The 23,685-nt window shown below is 49.2% G+C and overlaps 1 protein-coding gene across 1 annotated transcript in view; it reads left to right on the top strand.

Annotated features, from left to right (window-relative positions):
* Nucleotides 1-10,907: 10,907 nt before the first annotated feature.
* DPP6 (dipeptidyl peptidase like 6) overlaps nucleotides 10,908-23,685 on the top strand; it is an 846,041-nt gene continuing 833,263 nt past the window's right edge. The window contains exon 1 of the mRNA XM_032483043.1: nucleotides 10,908-11,566. Coding sequence (XP_032338934.1) covers nucleotides 11,507-11,566 — 60 coding nt within the window. The 5' untranslated portion in view covers nucleotides 10,908-11,506. The remainder of the gene's footprint in view (nucleotides 11,567-23,685) is intronic.

Below are 23,685 nucleotides of genomic sequence, written 5' to 3'. Positions count from 1 at the left end.
CTGTGCTCTGCACGGGGTCCTTGTTGTTGATCTGTTTTACAGAGAGCAGTGTGTATCTGTTAATCCCAAACTCCTAATTTATCCCTCCCCCATTTCTCAGAGGTGCAGTGTTTTAACCACAGGTCCTCTAGACACGGAATCAATCCATCTGTCAGGGAAGGAGAGTGACTTCAGGAAACAGAGGGGACAACTGGTCAGGTCATTTGGGCCACTCTGTGGAAGACTCTGAAAGCCAAACTAGGTTGTTTGAAAACTGCTGGGCAACTGGATTACCATCTGAATTCTCCAGTCAGGAAAACCTCTTGTCAAAACACGTTATGAGGCCTACATCTGCAGAACAGCTACCCGACCGGCCGCGGCTCTGAGGCCTCATGGAAGCCAGGCTCTTCAGACCAGCTTTGCAAACTGCTGCTGCAGGGGACTGGCCTTTCTGTCCCTCCACGTGGAGGTGACACGTATCTGCAGTCATCCGGAAATCTGGCTAATGCCACGGAGCCGCAGCTGGCCCTGCCTGCACAGCTCTCCCGCGCTGGCAACCAGGAGATAACCTGTTGCCTGACCCTGGGCCTGGCGTGGCCACCTTAAGCGTTCTTCATCCCATCACTCATTCGACAAACACGCCTGGAGATCCGTGCGCCAGGCGCCGTCGCCGTCGCAGGCGGTCTGCGCAGCACAGCACCCAGAGAGGAGGTGACAGAGTTAGCTGCTGCCAAGGAGGCAATGGAGCAGCGTGCCGGAGCTTAACTGGGTTCCTGAGGTTGGCCAGAGGAGGCTCTCTGAGCACATAGCGCTAAGGTGAGGAAGGGCCGGTGAGCGGGAGAGGATCCCAGATGGAGGCTACACGAAGTCCTCATGGGGTGTCACACACGTGCAAGGAACTGAGAGATGGGCCCTGCGCTTGGAGACCATTTAGTCTTTGTCTTTAGACCAGGGGAGGACTTTGCTATTAAACGTGGCAAAGACTGCAAGATGCTGGCATGTCCCAGACGCTTCTGCTTTGCACGTCTGATATGTTCACACCCACACCTGCAGCTACAACTACACACACACACACACACACACACACACACACAGGCTACTTCCAGAGGTACGAGGCTGGAGCTGTTTTTGCCAAATACAGTCTCATACTTCATGGTTTACAGACTCTGTTTCTGTGAATTCACCTGCTTGCTAAAATCCATTTGTAGCCCCCAAATCAATACTCACACCACCTCTGCAGTCCTTCACAAACGTGCGCACGAGGTGGTGACAATTCTGAGTTGCTGTCACGCACGTTCCCAGCCGAGGTCAGACAGGGCCAGGCTCTGCCTCCTTGTTTCAGACCATAAACCAGAGTCCCTTTCACTGTTATTCAGTGCCACGTTTTCACATTTTGTGCTTTTTTCTTGGTGATTTCACTGCTGAAAAAGGCCCCCATGCAGAGTGCAGAAGGGCTGCCCAGGGTTCCTGAGCGCAGCAAGGCGGGGCTGGGCCTCACAGACAGACCACGTGTGTTGGGTGAGCTTTGTTCAGGCGTGAGTTGCCCGGCTGCTGGCCACGAGTTCAATGTGGCTGAATCCACAATACGTATTCAATAAGGCGTCTTTACACAGAAACACACATCAAAGGTTTGTATCGGTTGGGTAACAAAAATGTGGTGACCAGAGGCTTGCAGAAACCAGCCCTGTATTTCCTCCCAGAGCAGTGGTTCCATGTTGGCCAATTCAGTGTTCACGAGACTTTATAGAACGTACCGCCATGAAGGACAAGAGTTGGGCTGGGGGAGAACCGGCCTTGCTGTGAAGAGTGGTGTGCAGCTGGTCAGAGAGAAACAGGCAAGCAGGAAGGGGAGGGGCCTATTTACGTCACTGATTTTCAGATTTCTGTGCCATTTTTCATACTTTCCCAAGATTCGGAAGTAGTCCCTAGATCTGTAGCTAAGGCGAGCTAGGTTCAGTCTCTCTTCAGTGAGCTGACCAGTGACGGTGGTTCTCCGCACACCTGCCCACCCTGCTGGACTGTGACGATCGCAGCCACCAATAAAGACCAGAAAATGAACTACGAACTGTCCTTAGACTTAGGAACAACTCTCCGTGGGACTGGTTGTAAGGAATTTGAGTAATACCATTTTGAACAAACTATCCCTTAAGTTTAAATTTTTCTGTGCAGTTGCTTAAAAATACGATTTCTCATCAAAGACTACCTACTCCCCCTGAAGCCATATTATTACCTTGCTCGTTCAACTGCATTTAAATAAATCAAAACAGCTGATCTAAGACTGTGTGATTTAATCACGGCTTTATTTTATAACTCTACTTAATTGTAAATTATTTCAAACAAATGGAGGGGTTTGCATGACACTGGGCAGCCTACCTGTTTTTCTCCAATGTTAACATTTTGTCATGTTTGCTTCAGTCCTTTTCAGGAGACGCTGTTGTACAGACGAACCTGAACCCCGCCTTCTCCGACTGCTCTGACCTGCCCGCCACCTCCCCCAGGCTCCCAGGTGCACGTCCTCAGGGCGGCGTCCACCTCGCCCCTCTTGCTCTGTACCTTTACTACTTCCGTATGGAAGCATGAAGAACATAGAAGTTTTGCAGGGAAAAAGGAGCTCTGAGATCACCTAAATGAAAATTATTTCACTCTTTCCTTTAGGACTAGCCTAGGTGGCGATGATAAAAATTGCTTGCTCTTTGAGAACTTAATGACGAGCCTATTAGGTTACGAACAATGTCAGTGCGAAACAGCAAATTTTATGGTGTCCTCGCCGCCCAAGCAACATGCTTTAACTTAACGTCTTCCCATTTCTAGGAGCTCTGTTTTCATTCCCACCCCAAGTAAACGCAGGATAACTCAACAATGATTCTTGGTGTCCTGTTAATTTACTTGCGTTTACAAAGCATGCATTTTGTGTTGAAAGATCAAGCTCCTTCAAAAATATTGTATTCAGTGAACGCTCAACTTTATTCTATATGTTTTCATGGGCAGTGTAAGTGGAGCTGATAGCCCACCGTTACAAATCAAAGTGGCGGCGGCAAATCTTCCACGCCACACAGAAAGAGCCTGGGCAGCTCGGGCGACAGGCGTCGCCAAGCCCTATCCTATTAATAATGTTTTATCTCCCTGCCAGGGCCTTCAGCTCCGCCATCACTCACAGGCGCTGTGCCGGTGCTTTCCTGGGCCCTCCTCCTTGACAGAGCACTGCAGAACTCACTGGGCGGTGAGTCTTGGAAAACTCAAGACGGCAACACACAGCCGCTACCTCCTGAGTGACTGCTGAACATAAGAAATGGTGTTGAAGCCGAATCTGCAGATACAAGTGGAGAGTGAAATTGTCTCTGTTGAATCCCAGCAGCACACTCGTCCTTCCCACTAAGAACGCAGGCCTAGCCAGCCACTTTCTGCCTGTTAGCCATGAGGCCAAGTCCAAGCGCAGGAGTCCAGCTTTCAAAGCTCCAACCTGCTTTTTCTCTACAGAACCATTTTGCTGGAATTAGACTGACCTGCCCGGTTTACCAAGAGAGACTGTGAAAATTCCTCCTTCCCACCTTTACTTACATGATGCCCATGGCTCGGGATGACCTGAACCCCTATCTTCTGAAATCCCGCTGCGTCCTCAAGGGGAAAGCCACGCGCTCTTCCTGCACGCAGCCTTCCCTGCGCCCTCCACAGGGCCACTCCCGGTCACCTGCACGGACAGGTCCGAAGGGCCACACCACCTACAGTACAGTGAACGGACGCACTGACATCTAACCCGAACGTGCCATCATCAAGCAGGAGTCTGGACTAAAGATCCCTGCTGCGGGAGCTGTTGCTCACACGCATGGTCGCCTGCCGGCTTCCTGCCTGAGCACACAAAGAATGTGGTTCCCGACTCTCACGCAGGCAGTTAGCACCATGGGGCTGACTCCAGCCGGCGGTCTCGGAACAGAGATGAACATTCCTCTCCAAGGAAGCAAGAGCCCGGGTGCAGCTCTGTTCCCGGCCGTGGGGCCTGCTCGCTGCACTCTGAGAGGACAGCGCAGCACGGTGACAACCGCTGAATGTGAGTCACCGCCCGGCCCACGGGAGACTTCGAGGAAATCAGAACAAAAACCTTGGTTGTGCCACACCGCTCCTTTGGCAATAATCCGTAGCCGTCGCAAAGCTTCAGGATCTGATCCCGCCCCAGCCGGGAGCTGGGGGCAGCGTGGGCGGGTGACCTCTGCAGCCTCCGCTTGGGAACGAGTGTCTGACGACCCCGCAGAGGTCCAGCGTCGGTGTACCCGCCGAGCAGCGTCTCCAGGGCACCCACACACTTCCCCTGTTCACTCTCCTAACAGAGGCCACCGAGCGGGCTCCCAGCCCCCGCCACTGCTAAAAGCGCTGCAGTGAGCACGCATGCAGATTTCCAGGACAGTCTTTACAGCGAGAATGGGGTTTCCACTTGGGGCGATGAAACAGTTCTGGAACTAGATGGTAGCAATGTTTGCACACCGTTGTGAGGGCACTTAACGCCAATGAATTGCATGTTTTAAAAGGGTTAAGACAGCAAATTTTATGTTTTGTGTATTTTCCCACAATAATAAAGGCAACTGATATGGTAAGTTGCTTGAAACATTTGTTTCTCTTAAGGAGCTTGGTTTCGTTTGCGCTATCGATTTGCCTAGTGAACCTCATCACAGAGAATACAGGAGTAAATCAGCCCAGACTGTTGCCAAATTAGTAAGGCTCCAACTACTGAAGCTGTAGACGCAATTCAAAAATCATTAACTGGACGGGGAGCCCAGCCAGATCCACCAATGTCAACAGAAAGGGCCTTGACGACTATTTTTTTCAAAATGGAATAATTCATTTATTTCTCTAAAAAGTACGCATCACCTAGAGCAATTTTTTATGCCTCTGCTCTGAAATATTTCAGTTCTTCCAGTGGGTATAGTGACAACTGCTTGAAGAGATGCAAATTTAAGGTCATAATTGAGCTGTACATGTATCTATGTATCTCTGTGCATATCTATACACACACACACACACCCCATTAATATCATAATTTGATGTAAATTCCTGGGGAATTAATGTATTGGAGTCAATAGAACCGACGGTCCTAAGTGTGCAGGCCCCACTGAGGAACTGAGCATGTGTCCAAGTTTTATGGAAGAGGGGACAGAGAGTGAAACACTGCAACTCAGGAAAGCAAAGGTGTGCGGGGCGGTCAGGAAGAACGCAGGAGTCGGCAGATCTAAGGGCCGGAGAAGGATGGTAGATGATGAAAAACCACTACAGAAAAACAAGGTGGCAACCCTCCACGTCCCTCTGCCAGATTCAACTGGCTTGATGACAGCATCTAATTAAAATAGTAAGACCTAGAGAATGGGCTTTGTCATACGAATATTTTACAAAAGTTCATAGGTAATAATTTGGTACACTGAACTCACTACCCCCAGTCAATTCATAAGGCACCCATTCATTTTCAGTAGTGCCTCCGAATCAGCTCAATAGAAGTGAATTATGATTTGGGATTTATTCATCAGGGAAAGAGGCAGAAGGAGGCGGTTCGCTTAGTCACAATTGCATGGTGTATTTGGGGCAAGGAAGTGGAAGAGATCATTACTCCACAAATTTTCCTAACAGTACGTCACCTCAGCAAATGTCAAAACCGTTCACATGACCTTACTGGCTAGCAGGTGAACCAGTGGCATGTAGTGACTGAGAAGTGACACTGACTCCTTCAACAACGTTAGTCACACCAGCTTCCACAGACATTTGGAGGGCAGTTGTGCACAGGTGAGTGAACGGCTTTCCCCACCCAGGCTCCAGGCTCTGACCTCACATTGTAAGGAATCCACCAATCCTTGGCTCTCTGTGCCCTGGGGTTGCCAGTATTGGTACTGGTGTAGGAGAGCTGCCAATTCAACGTATTTTGTATCAGTTGTGTGGGATGATTCCTCCAGTAACACAGAACGCCCGTCTGTAACACTCAAGTTCACGATAATTATCTGCAGCATCTTCTTGCTATTCCTGCCTGTGCCTCGCCGGAGGGGAACGGGTTCCTCTCCTTCATGTGAAACATGGGTGTTCTGGGCTACATCCCTGCTGAAACCTCTTCTGGTTCTATTACGTGATTTTATAATAAAACTAAACTAAGGCTATGGTTGGGAGGTCGTACTTCCTAATGTGTCTTAGATTGGGGCCCCCTAGAAATAGACTCTAAATCAAGGCTTATCATGCACAAGTAGTTAAATTGGAAGGTGATTCCAGAAACACCACTAGGAGAGTGGGGACGTGGGGTGTATTGGCCCCATTCGTCAAGAAACAGACTCCACGTTGGTAGTAAACACGAAAAACCTTCATTAGGGAAAAGACCGAAGTGAAGGAAAGTGGAGAGGGTGCCCTGGGAGCGACCAGACCACAGCGCAAGTCTGACCCCAGTGCAGGAGTGAGGGAGAGAAGCTTGGGTGCCTTTTAGGGTCTAAGGATGTTCTTGGGGAGCCTTTGAATGAAAGCTGCCCATCAGCAAGGTCCCCCATCTTCCAAGAGATGTGACTACCCCGCCACACTCTATCACTGGCTGGGAGAGGGGGGCTTGACGTCACCAAATGCCCCGATGGGTTCTTCAGCTCCCTGGAGCTGGAGATCGGCCAGGGCTTTCTCGAGGCTCCCACCGCTGTAGGGAGGACGCCACAGGGCTTCGACATGGGCACTGGGAACTCCGGAAGACGGAGTTATCTCATCCTAGCTTGAGGGCTGGGGCATTCATCTGCCACGCCCCACTGTTGAGTGAGTTAGGATTGCCGGCAGGGGCACCGTCCAGCCCACCACACACCAAGCAGAGTGCCAAGAAAGCCCTTGGACAATCAATACAGGCACTGACAATTGGAAGTCGAGCTGTGAGGGACAGAAATGGCCAAGAGGCTACGGGCAGGATGCCCACCAAGCCTGTGTCACTGCTGGGGGAGATCCAGCAGCCCCACCCTGGAGCCCTCCCTTCAGCATCCGGCCACTGCAGAGGACCTTCTAAAGACGGAGCACAGTCAGCACTTGCTACGTGTGGAAGTTTTAGCAAAGCAAAAATACCATGGACTTCACCTCCCCCTAGGTGCTGCTGACTTGTGCAACGAGATCCAGAATTCCTGGGACAGGTGACTTTATTTGCAGCCAAGCAGTGTCTTTAGTCCCATCACCACTCACCACAAGATTTTAATAGCTATCCTTCTTTCTTTATGAAATACACTGAGAGGACTATTTAAAAGTTAAATAATCAGGCTGTCAGGTGGGAAGACCCAAGAGATCTGAAGCAAGGGAACAAGGTGCAGGACAGTTAAGTGTCGAACAAGAACAGAGCCAGCACTGCAACAAGCCCCAGCGAGCCAGCGGAGCCGGAGCCAGCGTGGGACCCACACTAGGGACAGGTAACAGGTAACAGGTATTATGATGTGAGCCTCTCCCTGAAGAACAGACCCTGGAGAAGAGGGCATTTACCATAGACTTCTAACTGGTGGTCACTGTTTGCAAAAAGCAAACTTGGACTAACCCCCAGTTGGCTGGGTTATACAATTGACTGGTTTTTAACAATGGCTGAAAATGGCAAAGCAATCAAGATGGCAAGTTCTCCTGGATTGTTGCTCAAGGAGTCTGCGATGTACCTGCAAACGTGAACAGCCTTCCCAGCTCCTAGGAGGAGAGAGCTTTCACGCTACGTGCCTCGGGCTGCTGGAAATGTTCTCAGTGGGTGACAGAATCTAGGAGCATTCCAGAAGCACCCCAGATGCCCAGGTGACAGCTATGTGCTTGGTACGAGCGAGCTGCAGAGACAGCAGCTCCACAGAGCGCCCTCTGACGCGCGTAGGTATCCAGTAACCACTGATGAACGCTGATGCTAAACTAATCACGGGGCAGTAGGGGTTCGCTATAGGAAAACTCCCTCTATGCTGAGTGTGTTGTTCTCAGTCCTGCTCCTAGACTGGTGAGAAAGAATGACTCCCAGTAAATGCAGTTCTCTCTTCTCTCAGACCCAGCGCTGACGGTGAGACAGCCAGCATGGAGTCACCGTGAGAACTGTCCCTGGCCTTTGCCTCTGCTTGCCTTTGCTGTGAAGGCTGGATGCCAGTTCGCATCGCAGGTGGCTGACCTAAAACTACCCCACTTTTCTGAAAGAGATTATGATGGATAGAGATTTTAATCAATAAAAATGCAAAGCACCAAGTGCGGCTTCAGTTTTGGTTGCTGTTCTGCAGCCTGCTGGCTTAGCACGGCGTGGAGCGTGAACACAGGAAGACGGACTGGTAAACTTCAGCAATCTCACCATCAGAAACATGGAGTGGCCCCCAAAATTCGAAAAGCCTCACAGGGTGGTGGCCTGCCTGTGACATTACAGCTTCTCCCCAGGAGCAAGTCAGCAGAAAGCCACCTTCCAGGCTCTGGTTATCCCTCTTACCTCAGATACTAGACATCAGCGCTTGTCTGTTTTTACATGTCTAATTAGTTAAATTAAAAAGCAAAATGCATTATTGTTAAGCAAGGAAACAGCGGCTGAAGGAGGCCAGAGACGCGAGGCTGTGTTTACCTTTGTAAAGTCTATGTCCTATCTTAATTATTCTGTGTACCGATTCCTTAATTCCTGGTAGGAAGGCCATTAGGAAACGGAGATTAATGGTCCGGATTTTACCTTTGAGAACGCCTCTATGGGTGGTCGGTGTTTGCTCCAACTTGAGGCCACGGAGAAGACGCCTGTGGGTCTTGGGAGGCGGTAAGCACACAGCAGAGTAGCGGGTACCAGCTCCCGGGGCCCGGGAAGGAAGCAGCGGTGGGGGCGGGGCTGGGAAGTGGGCGGCGGCGGGGGAAAGGGAGGCAGTAGGAGACTTCTGCTCAGGCCCCTTCTGTGCTTTTTCAAGCCTGACACAGTGTAACTCCTCTGTGGGGTTTTGCTTATTCAGGACTGGACAAGGGGCCGCTACCGAGCACTACCAGTTCTGTAAGCTCCGCATCTCCCCCTCAGAAAAGGGGACTTACTAGTAAAGCTGGCCACATTGCAGCGACTCTTCCAGCCTTCATACGAATCATTAGAACATAGTGATTGCGTTCTGGAAGGCTGCTGGGAGACAGCTCCCAGGGACCCCGCTGGAGGCACAGTGCCTGTTATGAAGGGGCAGAATGCTCGGCAATAGAGCCGTCTGCACGCATGCTGGGAACAGAAGAGGGTTTCTGATATTCCCTAATAAGCTTGGTTATTTAGCTAAAGGGATTTTTGACTGCTGTGAGTTACCACCGGGGTGTTTCTTGCTGCTCATAGTATCATAGGAGAGAAGAGACATAAATTGAGGTGAGAATTATTAAGCAAAACGAAAACAGGAGACCCCAAAACTAAAAAGGTACAGTCATTGCAGCCCCGACATACAGAGCTCAGAAGCCATCACTCTCACCCTTACAAGAAAAACCTGAAAAACTGAACACTGAGGATGTTTCTCGCACCCAGAGGAGAACGGAGGTGGCAGGGCACCGGGCTTCCCGGCCTCTGCAGAGATGAGTGAATCCAGGGAGTCAGGGCTGAGATCTGCTTCCCGGAGACACAAGGCCGGCGGACGCTGCAGTGGGAATTTTGATGAATTGCTGGCGGCTGAGAGTGGAGCCGTGTGGGGTGAGAAATTTCATGTGGCCACTCTCAGGGCGCCACCCACTTGTGGATTTTACCTCCAGAAAAGAGTGGACTTGAACACCAGGGTAAGTTAGTGTGAGGGGCTTGCAGTCGCTCCAGGCAGTCGGTCACAACGACTCGCCACTCGAAGCACGTCTGCTGCTATGTTAAGCACCTTCCACACATCAGTATCTCGCAGCCAGTTTCTTTGCCTGGAATACAGCACGATGACACCTGCTTCCAAGCCATAAACTAAATGAGAGAAATAATTTGCCCAACGATGTACACTGGGAAGAGCAAAGCCAAGACTCTAACTGACACCCATCTTCACAGCCACACACTGTCCACTGCGTGACTCCAGTGCCCAAAACGCCCCCCCCCCACTTGCACAACAAAAATGTCACGGGTCGCTTTTGAACTTTGTCAGTGGGCAAAAGCAGCCATATATGATTAACTTATTTTACAAGATGGAGACTCTTCCTATTTGATTTTGGGACTGTTAACGCGATAACAACGGACAACAGCAAACACCTGAGAAGATCTTCTCACTCTTCACGGGGCACCATATGCAATGTGCTCTGTCAGCAGCCCAGTGGGCCACGCGGGTTCTCACAGGTGAAGCCAGTTCCTTCCTCCACTTTATAGATGATGAAGCTAAGGATGTGGAGGGATTGGGAAATAGAAACCAAATTATGTGGCTTGATTTTCCATTCAGAATATTCAGACTCAACCATCACTACCTGGATAAATCTAGACCAAACTTAACATCTGGCTCAATAATATGGCTGTGTCCTAGGGGGGCTGCTGGTCCACTGCTCAGACTTGTGATTCTAAAATGTTGCAATGCAGTCTGCATGGAGCGGTTGCTCTGCCTTGATTTGTTTTTTTCTTAGTTCTCAATTTTTCACCTCTATCCGAATGCGGCCTAATTAGATCATGACTTCACAGGCACCAAAAGAAAAAAGGCAGAGAAGAAAAGGAAAAGAAAAAAAGCCTTGGGGGCCTGCCAATACTTCCACTGCAAAAAGTAGAGGCACTCTGCTGCCCTCCCCCAAATACGGCCCCGGTCACGCAGACTGGACCCCGTAGACCGCCCCCCGCCCCCGCAGCGCCGACCCTGGGAGCAGGGTGCCTACATCCTCAGCTGTAGCTGGTGGGGGCGCTGCCAAGAGCCCGGGGACCGTCCCAGCTCCTCCTCCGCCCCCTCCACTTCCTCGCCTTCCCTGTGCAGCGGCGCCTGGCAGAGCCTCGCGTGCCACCTCCCGACCATCCCGGGAAGATTTGGCGACGGGAGCCCGGGCCGGAGCAGCAGGGAGAGCGGGCGCCCGCCCCTCCGAGTTGCCCTTCTCGGTTCACCCCCGAAGAGCGGGCGGGGCGCCTGGTCCGCCGGCGCTGGAGGGTGGGGAGAGGTCGGCGCACGAGCGGAACGCGAGCACGCGCGCCCCGCAGCCGCGCCTCTGCCCGGGGGGCGGAGGGGCGCCGGTTCCCGAGCTGCCGCGGGTTTCCCCACCCCCTGCTCCGGGAAAAGCCTAGCCCTGCAGCCCCCGCCCTCCCCGCACGCGTACCTCCTCGCCCCTCCTCGGAGCTCCTTTTGGATCTGCTCGCGCTTCTGGTCTGGAGAGTCCTGGACTGTTTCCCAGGAAGGCAGCCCTGTGCAGAGCGCCCTCGGAGCCGCCGGCGCCGGCCCGGCTCCCTCTGGGGTCCCAGCAGCTGCTTCTCCTTCCTCGGCTGGGCTGCAGGGCTTAGCGTCCCTGGACGAGGAGCCGCACGGACACCTGCCGCTCGGAGAGACGTCGCCCAGACTTGGCCGGGGAGGGAGCACCCACCTCGCCTCCGGGAGACTCGCACTTCGCCACCTTCCACGCGCTAAGGAAGTTTTGAAGGTAGAAAACCGAGCCCCCCCAACTTCCTCTGGACATGAATCAAACAGCAGGAGCCTCCAATAACGTCAGGTGTCCCCCAGGGAAAAGCCACAAGGTAAGGGACCCGCGACAGAGAGGCTGGTGCGGGACCTGGCGAGCAGGCGGAGGCGGCAGTTTGCGGGCAAGTGGACCTTGCTGGTTCGTGGATTCCGAGACGCCGGCCCCTCCACGGCGGGTGGAGGGGGTCCCTGAGTCCAGACGGTTAATGGGGCGCTGGGGTTTGTGAGAATAGGTGGTGTTCAGTAGCCGGAGAGCCAACGGCAGGCTCTGCAGTGCACTCGCTCTGGGCCACTCGGGGCTCGGCCGGCTCGCGGGCAGGTGCGGCGGTTCCCCGGATTGCTGAGCTTCCGGGGAGGGGGAGAGGTCCGCGGTGGGAGGCAGGGCCCCTTGGAATCAGAACGCGACCCCTGGGTCAAAGCGTGCAGAAGGGTCTTACCGGGAAGCATTCTAGGCTCTGCCAGGGCGCACGCTCTTGTCAGTGTCGTGGACACGTGCTTAATTAACTTTAATGGGCCCCATGCGTGCCTGGGATGATTTCCAGGAAATTACTGGTGTTCGGAGAAAAGAGTGGGGGCAGCGGCCTGAGGAGCCGGCCCAGAACCTCTCTAGTGGCCCAGAGTGAGGGGGGCGAGCCTAGGGGAGCGTCTTTTCCCGCGCGCTGAGCAGCGGACTCCACGGAGGTCTGGGTTCCCCGGCGATCACCTGCGCGCACAGCCGTGCTTGGCCCTGGCCAGTCGGCTTCTGTGCCCGCGGGTCTGTGCTCGCCTTAGGCTGTGTTTTGTTTACAAGGAATTTCCTTACCTGGGTTACACAGGGAAGCTGTACAGCCGTGTACGCATCAGTGTACTTTAAAAATATTTCAGAGTATTTTAATTTTTTTTAACTGAAAGAAGGCGGGGATTTTTGGGTCTTAGCTTTGATGTGTATCCTGAATCTGTGCTCTAAGCTTTTGCGTTGTGCTTGCTAAACTTATTTTTGCCTCTACGTTTTTATATGCAGAGGCATGTGTGTTGATGAGTATGTTATTGGAAGACTGTTGCCTCTAATATCTATTTGCTGGGGGTTGGACACGTTTGGAGTTGGAGTTAATAATGATATTGAATTCATTTGGTGGATCAAGCAACTCCTGGTCTGTTGAGTTATGTAAGATTAGGATTTAGGATGGAATATTTTTATTTCGATTAAATGATATCCAGCATTATCTGCTTCAGTCAGATCTGGGTGAGATAGTTGAATCAGCAAATCATATCTTGATCTCTGTTCTGATTAACTATGATTCGAGCAGTTACACTTTTCACGTATACTTTATTTAATATCCATAGGAAATGTCTAGTATGTAGTACCTGAATTATAAGACTTTAAATTAAAAATAAGAAAGTTGCTCTCACCAGTGAGTATATAGTGGAGGCAGGCGTTCAGAAGACCGTTCAGTAATTTCTTTTAAAAAATGCCTTCGGTTCCAATGGTAAAGTGACTTCTTGGCAATACTGCAGCGTATTGATACCAACAAAACTTTCCGGGAAGACTTCAAACACACAGCAAGCACTTAGAAGGTCCTAGAGAACCTTTGGTCATGAGTTAGGGATCACCCTGTGCCGGTGGCAGGTGTCCAACTCATGCTTAGACCACTGAATCGTAATAATCCAATAAGCCGTCATCACCAATCATGCATATCAATCAGAGCAAACACTGTGAACTCCTAAGTTCCAAGAACCCAAATGCAAGTTTAGAGGTTGCCTTCACTCTCTGGAACACAGCTCTAGTCACACCTGCCCTTCATGCTTTAAAATCCTGGATGGTCCCCGTGGCCTAACATGAGATTATGATTAGCCATCTGCTGGAAGAAAAAATAAAAATCCAACCCCTTTCCTCAAGGAAGAACCCAGGCACGTTGTAGTGCGTCCTTGCGGTCTGTAGACTATCTTCGGTGGTTTGCCGCGGCGGCGGCTGCGGCGAGGTGGCAGTGCCGGCAGGGAGTCTCAGTGGATGTTCTGGAGAGAACGAGGGGCAGGTCAGTCTGCCCTGGAAAGCTCTGGACACACCACATGATACCTAGGTTTCCATAGTCTTAATGAAACATAAACTCAGTAACATCAGTTTATTTTACTAGAAGTTTGAAAAAGGTGTGTTTCTATTTTGCATGATGTTCTAAGGGTTCATCTCGGGGGATTTCTGGAAAATGCTTCAGTTGGACCTACTGTTGTGTTACCTGGTTCACTCCCTGGTTACTGTTAGAGATTTCTGTTGGCAGCTTCCTGTGGTTTGTTCTCATGCAGACCTTCCTTGGGAGACACTGATTGTCTTTCCCTTTTAGGGGGCTACTCAGTGGTTGAGTTCAGCCATCTTTAGATGTGTTCTTTACCCCTGCATCACTCTCAAACATGGAACCCCAGAATTAGGAAAAGAAAGTTCCTTTTTGTAGCTCCCTTGCTCCTGACTGTGGAGGTAACTGACCATCTGCTAACAGCTACCAAGGACCACAGAGGGTACCAGCCCCACGGTCATCCCCAGGTCTGGGCAGGAGCCACTGGTCTGAGAAGATCGCTCCAGGAGGGACAGTCCCCTGGGACTGGGAGGGTGAAATGTCCCCCTGGGACCATGCAGCCTTACCTGCCCCATGTTGGTCTGGCGCTGGGCACAGTGAACGGGACTCATCAGGTGCTGGTCAAGCACTAGTCGACAGCCAGGGCTGTTCTACCATAGTTGTGGGAGGTCTGACCAACAGTTGGGTGCAGCCTACCTGGGGCAGCCCCACAGGGGTGGGCTCTGCATCCACAGGGCTCGCCAACCTCTGCCAGCTCTGGGATGATAACCCTCTAGAAACTCATTAAGCGTCTTTTCTTTCTTTTTTAAAAAGATACAAAATGCTACACACTTTATGATACCAATTTCACAGAAATAGACATGTGAAGAAAATAGACAAAAAGACAGTCAGAAAATACACCAAACTATTAACTCTGCTGAGCTCAGAATCAGGAGACAGGTGTCTACATTTTCACTGTATTTTCCACTTAAGTCTTCCATAGTTGTAACGGGTCGTGGGTTTTTTCTTTTTGAGTGCTTAGTGAATATATTAGGCAAGGATATTACTAAAAAATATAAAAGTTTAAAATTTTGGGTATGAAACTTCCATACCATTGTACAAGGACTTTTTCAAAATCCAATATAACCTTTATGGAAAGATGAGCCGGCAGTTTTATTATTTACACAAAATGTGTGCATTTCTTTGTCATCCTCTAAAAGATACACAAGTCTTCCGGGGTGAAAGGTGTGGGTTACTGATGCTTCTCAGTATTGCGAAAGGGATGACTTAAACTTCAATATGCAGTCATTCAAATGTATTTCAAAATTATTCTTTAATGTATTGTCTTTAAATTTTTTTTGCTTAAAATTTTTTCCATAGTTGTCAGTTTCTTACTTCACCAGCACTAATTCCTAATCCTTGTCTTCACTGCTTTTTTAAACCTGGGAGTCATTGCACATGGAAGTGACTGCCACTGATGTGGGACGAGCATCTTCAGGTCTGCGGGACAGGCTCTCATTCTGTTTTTGACCTTCTGGCTGGAGAATTAAATTTCCAGTGTCATGCATATTTAGAGGAAAATAACCTTTCTATCTAAAATATTTTGTTTACCGAGAAACTAGATGCAATACGGTATTTCAAGCTCATTTTGATTGTTTTCTCAATCAAACAGTTTCCACCTGATTATTTGATCAACATTTCAAGTGGCTTCTGTGCTGTGTGCTGTGCTAAGTGGCTTGTCTATTTAATTTAGGCCTGAATTGGTGGATGGAGATAAAATCATTTCATAAGGAAGGCAGTTGGCTCAGACAAATTGGGCCAGCGCTTTTCAAACTTCAGTGTGGACATGAATCTCCCGTAGATGTTAAAACGCGGACCTGAATCTGTCGGTCTGAAGCGGAGCTTCAGATACGGCTTCAAATCAAACGCTGGGCATTTTTTTCGTTGGTGGAGGTCATCCAGAGGACGTGACAGCTGGTTGACCTGTGAGCTGGACCCAGGCAATCGGCAGCTCTTCCCCACCCCGAGTCCTTGGGAGGTACATCTGCGCACGATGGGAGCCGTTCCAAGCGCACAGCCTTGGGAGAGGAGGGTGCTGTTGAGACCCTCTGGACAGAATAGGCGACTGAACCCAGTTAGGTCTTCTCTACGAACTTAAAGATGCTCAGGCAGGTGCGAAGATGTAAGTTCCCCTGCCTGTTAAAACTGCTGCCTGACGATCTGGGTGGATCTGCCTCTTTCTTTGATCTCTCCTGGCCCTGCTTATATGGGGACAGGTTTCAGATTACGCCCCCCGAGGTCCTGAACCAACAGTAACCCACGTGTTATGAGTTCTTTCCGGATGAACTTAGCCTCTTACTTCCTGCTCATTTCTACTTTCTGTTTCTCCCGCTTATGTCACAAGGACAGAGATGGCAAAGACATGCCAGTGGGTTCAGTTAGGCAAGGTCTCTGTCGTTTTCCCTTTAAAGCATTGGGGAAAAAAAAAAAAAAAAAGACCTGTCAACTGAAACCATTTAGGTTAATTGGGAATGCATTTTGCAAAACAGTGTTGGCTAGACCCACCTGCATTTTCACTCTGCCTTTATTCTTAGAGGCATTTTTTCCTTTAATGGAATTCCGGGTTGACAAGATGGTTTCTCTTTCAGCATTCCACTGAATTCTGGTCTCCATTTTTCCCACTGAGACGCGAAGAGTCTTTTGACTCATTGGTCCCTGTATGCTATGTGCCATTTCTCTCTGTCTGATCTCAAGCTTTCCTCTTTGTCTTTGGTTTTCAGTATCTGAGAGTCACCAGCCTGGGCGTGGACCCCTTCCTGTGTGTCTGCTGGGGCTTCGTAGAACATCTTGAATCTTTAAATTCACTGCTTTGGGGAATTTTACGGCCATTATCTCTTCCAGGTTTTTTTCCCTGTCCCATTCTTAATTTGTTGAGATGACAGTTGTTCATATGCTGGGCACTTTATGCCCCTGCAGGTCTCTGACTCTGTTCACTTTTTCTCTCTTTCCTTCAGATACCATCCTTGCTGTCACTCAGTTTTTGCGTTCGATACTCCTCTCCCTCACTGTCCCCATGTTCCTGTCCACACGTCAGCGGTTTACTTCCAATGCTGCTCCTTAGTTCTGGAATTCCCGCTTTGTCCTGTTTCCCCTGCTCAGGCTGTAGGCAGCTGTCCTTCCATTCGCTGTGGGAGTCCCGTTTTCCTGTCATCGTTGTCACAGCCACGTAGACCCTCCCCTCCTGACGCCGGGGTCATCTGGGACTGGTCCATGTTGCTCGTGCTCCTTTTCTGAGGATGGGTCGCATTTTCCTGTTCCGCTGTTTGCTGACTAATTTTGAATTTTATCCTTGACCTTGTGAACGTTGAGTGAGGACCCTGGCTTCTGTCATGACTGTCACTAAAGTGGGCAAGCAAGTGGTGGGGCAGCTGACATGCAGCTGTGCTCTTCCATCCTTACCTAGCCCACCTCGATCCTCGCCCGTGTGTGCGCGAGCCCTCAGGGCCTTGGGCAGCTTTTATACACAGATTTTGAAGCCCCGCTACTGGTTTTCTTCATTCTAGAATTCCCTCTCACTTTCTAGCTGTGGCAGTTGCCTCGAACTCTGTCCTCTGCAAAGTCTGCTAGCTTTGGGCTGCTTTCCAGCGCCCTCACACTGTCTGTTCTGTGTTTTGCAGGGAGATGGCTGTGTGTGTGGAGCTGGCTTGTGGTGACCTTCACTCAGCCCTTGTTGGGACTGGGACGCTCCCTGTCTTTCTCACCAATAAATTCAATGCCCAGACTCGAGAATCAGGGTTTTGGGGGAACCTCCCCTACTGGGGCCCTCAAATTAGTGACGTCACGTTTCTATGGTAACTCAGCAGCTCGCTAGACTTACTCCAACTTTATTTTTCTAAATCTTCAGTACGAAACGTAATGTTCCTTTGCACTTTGAGGTCAAAGCATGGTCAGCTGATGTCATTCCTCCCAATGTGACTTTACTCTCCCATCTTCTCCTCACCAAGACTGTTTAATTCTTTGGGAGCCTTCTTGTTGCTTCTCATCCTTTTTCATCTCCTCTTCTGTTAGTTTTTCCTTGCCTCTCTTATTTTCCCAATGTGTTTTGTTCTCCAAAATTCACATTTTGATAAATTACAGCTGCTGAATCAAAAGGCTCTCATGGGTTCCTTTTTTTCCCCTTTCATAAGAGACAAAGCGCGATGTCACGACTGCGCCTCTCCAGGAGAGCCCCTCTTTCCCCACACTTTCCTGCCCTCTCCCGTTGAGATCTGCAGAGCCTCCCCCTCCTTTCACCCACTTTCCAAGCTGTCCCCCCGTCTCCACTTCTTTGGGCTTGAGCAGCCTCTCCTCCTTTTCATGGGTAAAAGGTTGTCCCTCCTGGATTTGGGGACACAGCAGCATCACTGACTTCCTCTGTAGGCAGCCGTAACGATGACCAGGGCAGCCGTGGCTCACAGGCCAGTACGGGTGGAGCGAGGCCTGAGAGGCTTGTGAATTGCAGTTTACCGCTGTCACCACAAGGTTCACGTCCTATCTGGCTCCTTCCTCACGTCTTCCGCTTCACGGCCGGCATCCCTGCGGCGGGCGTGAGCACAGCGCGGGGCCAGAGTGCAGCTGCGAGGGTGCCCGGCGTGACTCTGGCTGCAGGCCTCTCTCCAGCTTGCCTTTGGCTTGAATTTCCGACCTTTCTGCCTGTTCTCATCCCTGTGCCTACCGGTCTTCAGCCTCTGCCTCTGACAGAGTCTGGACCTCCCTGCTCCAGACCACTGACCTCTGTCCTCTTTGTGGCTAGTGCCTGGGTCCTCCTCTCATAGAGAATCCTCTGTTCCGAATCTGGAGTGTTTTAAAAGCCAGTATTTTGTAATCACGTAAATGGAGTGTAACCTTTAAAAACTATATCAAAAAATTAAAGAAACAGGATCAAGTTTCACAGATAATTATTCTCAATCCCTTCATTTCATAAAAACTGAAGTGCAGCAAAATACAAGTAGTTAATGAGGGAGCCAGACCCAAGCTCTCACTGCCAGGTTCCCAGGTCTCGGCACGTGCCGCTGTTTCTCATATCTTGTCCGTGTGAGCACAAAGTCGGGGGTCACGTGCTATGCACGTCTGCATCATGCAGGTTAGTGCATTCGCCTAAGGATGCTGCGCTGGTGCCCAGAGTCCCCAAGGGCATGTCCTGGTCAGAGCTTGTCCAGCCTCTCATAGCCTTCCATGCTAAACAAGAGGCTTCCTTCTGTGGCTGGTAATTTCAGAACGAAGTAGGAAAGGAAACCCATATAAATTAAAAGAAAAAATAAATTCTTTTTACTACCCAGAATCTAAATCATCCTGAAGAATTTTAGAAAGTTTAATGTAATGCATAAAACATAAATTGCTTTAATGACTTCCAGGAAATCAGTGAAAATCTATTTGTGTAATTTTGGTTTTACATTTTATTGATTTTTAAACTTTTAATTGTCATCGTCTTCTCAGTAAAATGCATAAACCAAACATAAGCTCATGCATAAGTTAAATTTCCAGGAATAGAAGGTGGTAAATGAGCAGTAATTGTTTTCCTGGTTTCACATGTTGGATTGTTTTATGTAAGTCAAAAGCTGTACCTCAAGTGCAGTATTTTATTTTTTTAAATTTAAAAATTTTTTCATTGAAGTATAGTTGATTAATACTGTGTTAGTTTTAGGTGTATAGCAAAGACTAGAGTTTTATAGACCCCAAACCTGACATTATTTTCCACAAAGAGCCTGGAAATCTGAGTTTAGTCACAGAGGTGGAGGCAAGTTATCTGATTCCTCCCTCATCCTCTCCCCATATTTTTAGGGCCTTAGAAAATTTGCCTTATTTTCATGCAGCAAGGTTACAATGCTCTTTGAGTCTCTGTCTTCCTTTTTTTAAATGAAATTTTCAAATGCAATATTCAGAGGTCATGAGAAATTTAGACATGGTGAGGTAATTAAATAAATATATCTGGCAAAATGTGGACCCAACAGAACAGGTTCATAATTTTTTATTTTATTTTTCATAAAATAAGAGAGGAAGATACCCTGGGCCTTGTTAAAGTAATCTTACATGTGCGAGTTCAGGGGTGGAAAAACTCATTCAGTGGAGGATTTCTTACGGAGGAAAAGTGGACAAAAGGGGAAAGGAGGCAGGAGGCTAGGTCTCAGAGTGAACTGAGCTGTGCCTCCTGTTTGGACTGAGTCTCAGGGAGGTGGCTGCCATCCTCTGGAATTTTTTTTCTTTTCTTTTCATTATTTGAAAACCAAGGAAATCAGCTAGGCTTCAGAACCTCTTCAAGCTCTTGCTTGCTGATATTCCAACCCTAGAAAGAGCCATAGGGAGGTGATTACCATTATTAAGCCATCTTTGGGCACAGGTAGCAAAGGCGTCTGTAGTAAAGTATACTCAGTGGAAACTCTGAGCCAGCGGGAGTCCTTCACACTTAAGTATAAAAACAAACACAGACTTCGCATATCTGACATCAACTTGAGGCCTGAAGATGGGAAGGTCTTGAATGAAATGAAGATGTGAGGAGCGGTCTGAGATGCCTTTTTCCATCCTCCACTTTGCATAACTTTTTCCTGAATGTTCTCTTACTTCATCTGCATAATAGTCACTAAGGTAGATACCAGAGTTTTTATTTCTTCTTTTATCTTTTACCTGAGGAAACTGAGTGCCATGATTATATGCAAGTCACCATGGTCACAGGGCTAGTAAAATCAGTTTTCAAGCTGAAAATGTAGAAAGAGGGGATAGTATTGAATTTTTTATTCCATCATCTTCAATCTGTGCTTCTTTCAATCGATAATGCTACCGAGCCCAAGCTCATACTGCTCGCCACATGACAGGCCAATAAATCAGGAGAGAAGCTGTTGGGACGAGGAATAGCAACTTTACTCAGAAAGCCAGCAGACTGAGAAGTTGGAGGACTAGTGTCCCAAAGAACCACCTTCCCTGAGTTAGAATTCCAGCTTCTTGTATACTAAAAGGGGAGGGAGGAGAGTCAAACACTTCCTGGCTCCTGTTGGCCTCTGGAGGGGATGTGTTCATTCCTTCCTGGTCGTTCATGGGGGGCCCTGGTCAGGATATTTGCTGTGAGTTAAATAAAGGTGCTTTAGCTTAACACTCATTACCTGGGAGGCAGGGTTCCCAGAGATGGGTGATTCTGTATAATTTAAGCTTATAGGCAGCATCCCTTTAGGGGTTAACTTGTAGCAAAGCAGTAGAATAGAAACATTGCAGTAAGAGAAACAGACCCAGAAGGGAGTCAGGTTCGCTCTTCCCGATGACTATAGTAAGTCCGTCTGTTAAGCTCCTCAGTGCTGGGGAGGGTGATGTATCTCACAGGCATGGGACTGCTCGCTTACTGTTCTTTAAAAAAAGAAAAAGAAGCTGCTACTTTTATTAGTGAGCCAGGATCATTCCAGATGAGACAGGAAACAATAGAATAAAACACCCAGGTGTGTTAAAAAGGAATACAGCCCACACGCAGGTTGCAGCTGGTCAGGGAAAAGGGCGGTCAGTAGAGTTTAGCCGGGGAAGGGCTCACCATGCACCCTGCGGTCGTAGGAAGAGCACGCAGACTAAAGGCTTGGTGTAGTGAGCTTTTCCTGCTTCCCCACTTGGTGGCGGTCGTCTTTGGCAAGTAAGGGGCCCACAGAGTGTTAATAGGCAGTCATTATGTAGCTTGTCTTTTTTGTATTTGCTTCTGGCGCTTTTTATTTGTGCCCCCCAGGAATAGCTTCTCACCCCTCCCAGCGTAGGAACCCTGCAGGTTAGTTTCCTCTGTATGACAGTGAGAAGCCTGAGAAGTCAGGACGAGGGATGTGGCGTGAAAAAAGACAAACGGTAAAGCAACATGTGCCACCTCCCCCACCGTATCGGCAGTGGGGCCACGCTTCTTTCCTAATTCACCCATCAACTGCCAGCTGGGCATCTGGGTAACAGACCTGCTATTCATTGCCTGGTGGGCGCTTGTCTTCCGTTGAGAGTAGAAGCCTGCTCGGGGTTCTCAAGGATGCAAGACTCGGCCTCTTCCTGGATGCAGCTGGTTAGACCAGGGCTGGCCACATGCTCCCAGGGGCGTAAATCCACAGGGTGAGCTGAGCCAATCCAACACTGTTGGAAATTGGAGCTCAGAGATCCAGAGATGCCCATCGGAGGACAGAGGGCTCTATGCGTAAGATCCTGTAGACTCTGACAGCCGTGTATGGCCCTGGGAGGCTGAGAAATGACTGCTGGGGGAAAGGGAAGCTGAGGTGACGGTGACAGAAATGTGGCCCCAGAGACTCAGAAGATGTGGCCTCCCTTTCAGAGCTTCTGGTTGTGGTTCACGTGAAGCCTGCCTCTACTCCGCCGTCTTTCCTTTCAGGCTCCTGGATTCTGAGATGTACCGCGATGTAAAATGGATAGGAACTAAAGAAAAAGCTTTTATGACTAGCAAGGTTTCCTGTGTGCACTCGCTCTCCACACTATTACCAAACAGAACTGTTTGTGTTGAACAGACCTTCGGGTAAGCTTCCTAGCGCACTGGCTGTGAGTCTGAAGAGGCACAAGCGAGGGGGAAGAAGAAGTCGCCGCCTGGCTTTCTAAGCAGGAGTGGGAGTGATGGCTACGCTCCAGGTTCTTACTGGACAGAGCTCGCCAGAGCTGAATTTATCAGAAAATAGAGGGCATCCGTGAGGCTTTTGTGGCAGGAGATAAAAGGGAAGAAGACAAAAAGTGATGGCGTTGCTGGCAGCCAGGAGATGTGCTTTGGGGAACAGAATAGAAATGTGTGTTGTATCTCGCTCTTCAGAGAAGTGTCAGTAAAACCTTGGGGCTCGCTGATGTGCTATTTGGCAAGACTTGGGTTTTCTGCGGCAAATGGAGTTCGGTTGTTGGACGTAACATGGAATCTAGGTTCAAGATGGGGGTGGGACAAGGTCCACACTGTCCAAAGGGGCCCAGAAAAATCTGGATTACATCCACAATACATTTGTTTGTTATTGGGCTTTTTTTTTTTTTGAGCTACTTTTTTTGGATTTCCTTTTTTTTTTTGCCATCAAATGGACTCTAATAAAAGTATGTGTAAGGCACCCGGAGGCTTCAATAAGCATTAGTCACGATCTCCTTCTTCAGTGAGTTCCCAGTGTAGACTCATGGGGCCATCATGAAACAGCCTTATTTTTTTTTCCAGCTGTGCCTTTGAGATCTTTTGCTAGCTTGTACCCAGATTTGTGAAGCTTGTTTACTTTTTCTAGTCCTTTTTCCTGACAAATAGTGTGATTCCAGGAGTGAAAAATGCCCTTTCCAGTCCAATATGAGAAGATTAGCTCCAAAATGCATGCAGAATTCTGGCTTCTCTCTCCCAGCCTGGTCCTGCTGCAGGTCTGGAAGCCTGCATCAGTGGGGAAGGCGGGGGGTGGAGCTTCTCCTGGCACTTTTTTTTTTTAATTAAAAAAATTTTTTTGGAGGGCGGAGGTAATTAGGTTATTTAATTACTTTTTTGATGGAGGTACTGGGGATTGAACCCAGGACCTGGTGCGTGCTAAGCACGCACTCTGCCACTGAGCTCTGCCTCCTCAGCCCCTGGCACGTTTCTCACTCCACCTCTGCACCCGCCAGTCTCCATTTCTCAATTCTCCAATGCTGGGTTCAGGCAGAGAAGAAATGAGGGGAAAGGTGGAGAGAATATGTCACTTTGGATGCAGCAAATGCATAAAATGGACCTTTTTCTCCTGGGGAGCTTTCAGGGAGTTTTCTGTAGATGCCCTCACACGGGGGGTTGACCGCTGACTGCAGCATCTTCCCAGCGGTGATGCCGTCCCTTGCCTTCAAGCTGCCTGGTGTCACCCTCTGCTCGGTACTCTGCCCTGCTGGGTGGGGCTCCTGGCTTCCTTCTCCCCCGTGATCCGTTTCTGGTTTTCATGTGCTTTTCCATTATAGGTTATTACAAGATATTGAATATCCTTTCCTGTGCTGTACAGTAGGTCCTTGTTGTTTACACAGAGTAATATGTATCTGCTAATCCTAAACTCCCAATTTATCCCTCCCCTACTTTCCCCCTGGTAACCATAAGTTTGTTTTCTATGTCTGTGAGTCTGTTTCTGTTTTGTATGTAAGTTCATTTGTATCACTTTTTTTAGATTCCACATATAAGTGATATTAAC

This window comes from Camelus ferus, chromosome 7, assembly GCF_009834535.1.
Source record: "Camelus ferus isolate YT-003-E chromosome 7, BCGSAC_Cfer_1.0, whole genome shotgun sequence".
NCBI classification, from domain to species: Eukaryota; Metazoa; Chordata; class Mammalia; order Artiodactyla; family Camelidae; genus Camelus; species Camelus ferus.
Note: the sequence above shows the minus strand (reverse complement) of the source record. Positions and strands in the feature narration are given on the sequence as shown.